This window comes from Mercenaria mercenaria, chromosome 4 (assembly GCF_021730395.1).
Source record: "Mercenaria mercenaria strain notata chromosome 4, MADL_Memer_1, whole genome shotgun sequence".
In the NCBI taxonomy this organism is placed as follows: Eukaryota; Metazoa; Mollusca; class Bivalvia; order Venerida; family Veneridae; genus Mercenaria; species Mercenaria mercenaria.
Genome location: NC_069364.1, coordinates 60,953,624 through 60,961,520, shown reverse-complemented (window position 1 = coordinate 60,961,520; position 7,897 = coordinate 60,953,624). Strand labels below are relative to the sequence as shown.

Here is a 7,897-nt window from a genome sequence, read left to right as displayed (position 1 = left end):
AAGGTCAAAGTTCATTTCGGTACACAAAACTGTGCATGTAGTCCATGCATGTGGTCCAAATTTGAAAGCTGTACTAGCCTGAGAAATGTGAAAGTAGGTCACTAGATCAATTTCAAGGTCAAAGCTCATTTTGGTACACAAAAATATGCATGTGCTTCAAATTTGAAGGTTCTAGCTTGAGAAATGTGAAAGTAGGTCACTAGGTCAAAATCAAGGTCAAATTTCATTTCAGAACACAAAACTATGCATGTGCTCCAAATTTGAAGCCTGTACCTTCAAAAATGTGAAAGTAGGTCACTAGGTCAATGTCAAAGTTTATTTTGGTACACAAACCTATTCATGTGGTCCAAATTTGAAAGCTGTAGCTACAGAAATGTGAAAATAGGTCACTAGGTCAAGAGGAAGGTCAACTCATGTCACGGTTCATCTAGCCACTCAAAATTATATATGGTCCAAATTTGAATGTTGTTGGCTATGGACAAGAAGATTTTTAATGTTTTCCCTATATAAGTCTATATAAACCATGTGACCCCCGGGGCAGGGCCATATTTGACCCTAGGGGGATAATTTGAACAAACTTGGTAGGGAACCACTAGATGATGCTACATTACAAATATCAAAGCCCTAGGCTTTGTGGTTTTGGACAAGAAGATTTTCAATTTTTGTCCCCTAAATAAGTCTATGTAAACCATGTGACCCCAGGGCAGGGCCATATTTGACCCTAGGGAAATAGTTTGAACAATCTTAGTAGAGGACCACTTAAGATGATGCTACATTACAAAATATCAAAGCCCTAGGCCCTGTGGTTTGGACAAGAAGATTTTCAAAGTTTTTCCCTATATAAATCTATGTAAATTATAAAAACAAACAAAGTGCACTCACTTAACAAGAATGCCACAATATACGCCCGTCACAGCAAATTTCTTTACACTAGCACCTGTATTTGCAAATGGAATTTTAATTTTGTGGTAGTAATTATTGTAATTCTTTTGTTTTACTAAATCCACATAAAAACTCTTTACCAAGTAGAGATACCTTAAAATACACCTAAAATTAGAATTATGAAAAAGTTACAATATAAGTTATTTATAGTAACAACTAAGGGAAGTTAATCTTTAAAAAAAAAAAGTCAAAATCATTTTAACAGAAAATGAATGTTTTTTCTTTTTTGGTGGGGGGGGGGGGTGTCGGCAGCAGGGGTGACCAGGTGAGGGTACAAAATTTCACATGTTGATTATAAATATTGATGGATGATGGAAAATTAAAAATGATGAAAACAAATGGGTGGGGGATGGGGATGCATGATCGGGGTGGTGGGCAAGACTGAGTGGAGAGTGAGGTGGGGGAACGGTACAACTTTGCATGCTGTTAAATATTCATGGAAGGTTTGAAAGAAATAATAATAAAAAGGAATGAATGTTGTTTTTCTTTGGGATTTTTTGCGGGGGGGAGGGGGGGAGGGAGTGTGCCAAAGGCAAGGTGGTGACCAAGTGTGGGTACAAAGCTTCACATGTTTATAAAGAAAAATAATGAAATTCTACCAATTGGTTGGTTTGTTATGTACAAATCTGTATATTTTTAAACAATTAAAGGGCAATAACTCTAAGGAAAATTGACAAAGTGAAAAAAAAATATGACAGGCATCATCGAAGTATGTTAGTTCATATTTATTTCAAGTTTCATGAAATTCTACCAGCTTATTACTGAGAAATGGCTGCAGATGTGGATTTTTCATTAAATCAAGGGCAATAACTCTAAGAGAAATTGACCAATCGAAAAAAAAACTTGACCAGCATCACCGCAGTATGAAACTGTGCATGTTTATTTCAAGTTTTATGAAATTCTACCGGATAGTTACTGAGAAATTGCTGCAGACGGACATTTTTCATTAAATCAAGGGCAATAACTCTAAGGGAAATTGACCAATCCAAAAAAAAACTTGAGGAGCATCATCATCCAAAAAAAAACTTGACGAGCATCATCGCAGTATGTTGGTGCATGTTTATTTCAAATTTCATGAAATTCTACCAGCTAGTTAATGAGAAATGGCTGCGGACGCACGCACGCATGCATGGACTGACTGACGGACAGACAACGCCATTTCAATACACCCCCCCCCCCCCACACTCCCGATTTCATCGGTGGGGGATAAAAAAAATCCCCCAAAAAAATTGTAAGTCCACATAAAAATCCTTTCCAGGTAGAGATAGGTCAAAATGCACCTCAGAATTGGATGTAACATGCATGTTGTACTACAGAAAAGTGGTCTTGATTTTTCCCTACGACTAGTAATGAAAAAGTTACAATACAAGCTATTTATAGTAACAATAAAGGAAAGTAATTCTAAAGAAGGGACCTGCGCATGACACTTCGTCTCATGATGGTGTACAATTGTGCCAAGTTACATCAAAATCCCTCTATGCATGAAGAAGAAATTATTCGGACAAAGTCATTTTTGTATCTGACTTTGGCCTCTAAGTGTGACCTTGACCTTAGACCTAGGGACCTGGTTCTTGCACAAGACACTCCATCTCGTGGTGGTAAAAGTTTGTGCCAAGTTATATCAAAATCCCTCCATGCATGAAGAAGAAATGTTCCGGACAAAGTTTTCATTCTTGTATCCTTTGACCTCTAAGTGTGACCTTGACCTTAGACCTAGGGACCTGGTTCTTGCGCATGACACTCCGTCTCATGATGGTGAACAATTGTGCCATGTTAAATCAAAATCCCTCCATGCATGAAGAAGACATGCTCCTGACAAAGTCATTCTTGAATTTGACCTTTGATCTCTGTGACCTTGACCTTAGACCTAGGGGCCTGGTTCTTGAGCCTATCACTCCATCACGTGATGGTGAACAACTGTGCCAAGTGTCATTAAAATCTCTCCATGCACAAAGAAGATATGCTACGGACAAAATCATTCTTGAATTTGACATTTGACGTCGAAGTGTTACCTTGACCTTAGACCTAGGGACCTGATTCTTGCGCATGACACTCCGTCTCATGATGGTAAACAACTGTGCCAAGTTTCAACAAAATCCCGCCATGCATTTAAGAAGATATGCTCCGGACAAAGTCTGTGGAAGCCGCCCGCCCGCCTGCCAGGGGCATTCCCATAATACGTCCTGTTTTTCAAACGGGCTTATAAAAATTGTTGAACCAGTCTGATTTTCAGGAGGACACAACTAGTGTACCAATACATTATGCTGACAAAGTTTGGTCAAAATCCCCCTAGTAGTTTCTGAGGAGATGCGATTACGAGAAATTGTTAACGGACGGACGGAAGGACGGACGACGGACCACGGATGCAGAGTGATTTGAATAGCCCACCATCTGATGATGGTGGGCTAAAAATGAATACAAATACTTCAGGGGGTTATGCCTTTAGAGCATCAGTAAATGGATTTCAAACATCACTAGCCATGACTGTTTGAAGCATAAAAAGTGCAGTTTTGCAACTTTTCACAAAAAAGTTGAAAAAAAAATTCTCCAAGGCCATAAAAACATTTAGGGTTGGGCCAAATATTTAGGGTAGGTCGGGGTACCGGAAACAAATAATTTTTACGCCTAATAAAAATCATAATACCTGTGTGTGTGTGTGTGTGTGTGTGTGTGTGTGTGTGTGTGCGCGCGTGCGTGTGTGTGTAGTGGGTGCACGTCTGCGTGCTGTGGGTTTCGTTTTGGGGAGGCTGCGTTTTGGGAACATGGCATTCCCTGTTTGGTATTTTCTTTGTTTTTTAACAGAGACATGCATTTTAGAATTATGGATAAGATAAAGAAATTTATTTTAGTCAGTGTCGCTGGTCATCTGATTAAAGAGTTCATGCACTATATTTGTGTATTTGTGTGTCGGAGAGAGAATGTAATGCGGTTGATCATAATACCACGATTGGTTCAATTTCTGTTGCCTAGCGTTTTTAGCTATTCCTGGCTCTTGCTAAATGATTTTTTTCAGAACAATCATGCAGCGGAATCAGCATTTATTGCATTACAATATTGAAGTGAAATTGCCTGTAACAAATATATCATAACAATTATCGACACAAGTTTAACAGTTATAATCAAAGGAGAAACGAAAATACATTACGTAACAACAACCGAAACACACGGTCAGGCACTGAACTGTATCGTACTTTAATAAAACAAAGCAAACAGATATCAATTATAACATTTAAAATATGAAACTTGTATAAATACTTTTTCAAACGACTTGGTCTGGGACTACTTGAACAATAATATTAATGTTTCTGACAGCCTAACGAAACTGGCAAAGTGCATGTATATGATATAACGATTCAGTGTTGAGGTTAATATATGTAAAAGGCCTTAGCACCACGTCCACACACTGAAATGGATATTATCAAACAGCAAATCAACACAATTTGGTGGAACTGTAATAACATATATGATACATTCTACATATGCTGCAAACTTTCCGTAGCTGGAGGTGCAACCGAATAAGGCGGTGGCAAGTCATCTTGCACATCAGTCTCGTTTGTATTTTCGGATGAATATAATGGCGGTGGAATATTTGGAATACTAATTCCAGTTTCAAACTGTGGGTGTGCGTTTCCGCCTTGTCCGTGCTGATTTGGATGTAAGTCACAGTAACTCGGGGGTGGGTCTCGAAAACGAGTATAATGTAATGAAACATGATCTGTCTCACGTATGAATTGCGCAGTTGCAGTAGTTCTTTCTGTTGTTCCATCACCACAGCTTTCACATGGCGGCAGACGACACTGCAGCTTCTGTGTTATCCGTCTGCAGCAAGGACGCTTACGACATAGAACAATATATAACAGGAATGAAGTGAGCACTGTCAAACAAGTGAGACCTAGTACTATTCCTGGTATAGAAGGTGGACCTCTCCGTCGATAGCGTTTATTGGTGGAACTGTCTGACTTATTTTTGCAATTTTGGAAATCGTTGTCACAGAAATCATATACATTAGTGCAAGCTAGTTCAGGATGAACACATCTTGTAGAATTTATACAGTGAATTTCTTCAGAGAAGCAAAAGGTATCGCCGTGCTTAAAAACCAATACCCTAAATAAACTGGTGTTTGAATTAATCATGCATTTGTCAAGTTTTATTTCTAGATTTACATATCCGTATGTGTTTATGTTTATTTCAAATTCTGGCAATGTGTTATAATGTATTTGTTCCATATCTTTGCCAGTAATAGATAGTTCAGATGAGCACTGCGACGCGTTGCTATAGGCAACATCAAGGTTAGTCGACAGAAACTTCATTCCAATGTAGGGCGTGTTCGTTGTTTCCACATACAAATTGCACACGCGACTATAAGGTTCTAAAGATAGTGTAGATACCCGGAAGTCAATAATACTCGCATGATGCGTTGTGCCAAGTAGTATTGTCTCATTGCACATGTTCGCTCTAGAAACTAAAAAAAAAACACGAAAGATATATTATGTAAGCCTAGTCATTGTATTCAAGAAAGAAAGAAACAAACAAAAACATACATATTAGCTGCAGTGTACATGTATACTTTAATTATGTAGATAGAACAATTTATTTTTTATTTTGTTGGGTTTAACGTCGCACCGACACAATTTAAGGTCATATGGCGACTTTCCAGCTTTTTATTGGTGGAGGAAGACCCCAGGTGCCCCTCCGTGCACTATTTCATCACGAGCGGGCACCCGGGTAGAACCACCGACCTTCCGTAAGCCAGCTGGATGGCTTCCTCACGTGAAGAATTCTACACCCCAAATGAGGTTTCGAACCCACATCGATGAGGGGCAAATGGTTTGAAGTCAGCGACTCTAACCACTCGGCCACGGAGGCCCCCTGTAGATAGAACAAGGGATTATACTTATTTTGTCAGTATTTCATATCGGCTTTTATATTTACTATATACATGTATTAGCTGTAACGTTTTACGTACTAAATGTTGACCTTAACATTTTCCCAATATAATTATTGTAGTTTAAACACATTTACTTACATGTGACGATCTGTTCGGCATGAATACCTCCTATGACTAGAAAATAAACAAATATCCAGGAATCAATCATGTCCTATTTCATTCCAAATCATGAAGTTCATTTCTTTAGATGATACATGTACCGTTTACATGTATACACTTAGATAATCACATATCATTTAAATCAATATGAAATAGGTGCTACATCCACAAATCTTATTATCAGTATCTGCGACACAATCAATATCACTATACAAATGAGGTTCAATAAACCTTAAAATACATGATATCCGCATAGAGTTGTTTACAATACTGTTTACATTTACACAGGTATTTTGTAATATACCGGATTTGGTTGAACAAATGTAAAGCATACACAATACGGTGTAGCATTACGGTTTATAGTAAAACTGTTTATAATGGGAGTGTTTCTGCACATGCGTGGTCACATGTACAATAGTTGCTACGGGTCAACCAATACGCTGATCTTTTTTTTTCTGTATTTCATTCACTTTTCCTTTATAGACCTAAATTTCACAATATTTTGAAGAAAATTATTCATTTCGATCGTAGGACCATTTTATATGTTTTTTAAAGCGGTAATAACTCTTCTCATCTTAAAATAATATTATTCATTCCCATCTAATGGCCAAAGGGCATTATTTTCTGTCGATTGAGTTATTCCGAAAAATCTCCAATTCAATAGTTAAGATCATTGCGATATCAAGTGTGTGTAACTCGGTTCCCCCAATCTGCATAAAATGAAACAAAAACATTTGGGCACACGCTGTAGAAATTGTTCAAATATAAGTGATATTGTTATACGCTATGATAAAGTCACACTAGTAATCCGACATTAGAAGTCGGTCCGTCCCTGGTTGTCAAATTAATGTTAGATTAAACTAAACAAGTCAAAAGTTGTTTTTTCCGCCACCAGAAATGTATATTTAGATCAGTCATAATGAATGTCGTTTTTTATTGTGATCAATATTTTGTGACCTAATGATCTCAAAAACAATTGGGGTCATCTACAGGTCATGACAATCTCCTAAAGAATCTAATATCTATAGTTTATGCAAACTAACCACACTTTCCTTTCCTAACCAGAATCCTAACAGAAGTAACGTTTACACATTTCCATTTACTCAACAAACTTTACAGATCTCTATCAAGATTATCATATTTGTTTACATCAACCTGTTTTTACAATTTAATATGTATTAAGAAAAAGCATAATTCCACAAGTCTCCAATAATCGTGGTAATCCTACATCACCACCAAACTATAGAATTCTTATATCGTCAAATGTATTATATAAAAGGCGGAAAAATGTAAACAAAAGGATCGTGTGAATTATGTTGTGGTCATCCGAAAGCGAAAAATGAAGATGGTCGTAACTTACGGTTTCGGAAATGGTCGAAACGTGTCACGTGACCTAAATTTTTTCTTATATTTAAAAAACAAAACAAAAAAAACAAACGATCATTTAAATAAAGTATTAGTGTATCACACATCTACGAATACAATAAAATCTGTACAGGATCGGAAATAAGATATATTAATTTCTTGGTTTACAATCATGAATTCTTTAAACACAAATAACCAAGTGAAAAAAAATGGAATAATCCCGACATTAAATTACAACAAAATACAATTTATTGGGACAGTTGGAACAGAAATGGAATAAAATATATTGATTAAATATTTGATTTCCGATCAAAAACGTTATACAAGTTAGAAGAAGCAGAACGAGTACTTAACTTGGATAAAAGTGATTATTTCAAATACTACCAACTAGTTACAAAGATACCGAAAGTATTAATAGAAAACAACTCTGAAAACATTCTGTACGGAAGTAAAACAAATATTCATATAGAAAAACTAAAAGTATGTAAAACACCTAACCAGTATCTTTATAAATTACAAGCAAGCAATGTACTGTTAAAAATT

General features: G+C 36.7%; 1 protein-coding gene across 3 annotated transcripts in view; it reads right to left on the bottom strand.

Moving 5' to 3' along the window:
• Positions 1–3,965: 3,965 nt before the first annotated feature.
• The window catches only part of LOC123553419 (uncharacterized), a 38,122-nt gene continuing 34,190 nt past the window's right edge, over positions 3,966–7,897 (bottom strand). Inside the window, exons 3-4 of one of the 3 annotated variants that reach the window (XM_053541431.1) lie at positions 5,969–6,004; positions 3,966–5,397 (exon numbers count right to left, since the gene is read on the bottom strand). In XM_053541431.1, coding sequence (XP_053397406.1) covers positions 4,416–5,397; positions 5,969–6,004 — 1,018 coding nt within the window. In that variant the 3' untranslated portion in view covers positions 3,966–4,415. Of the gene's footprint in view, positions 5,405–5,968; positions 6,005–7,897 lie in introns of all 3 variants that reach the window. The other 2 variants (XM_053541432.1, XM_053541433.1) reach the window with 2 other exon arrangements.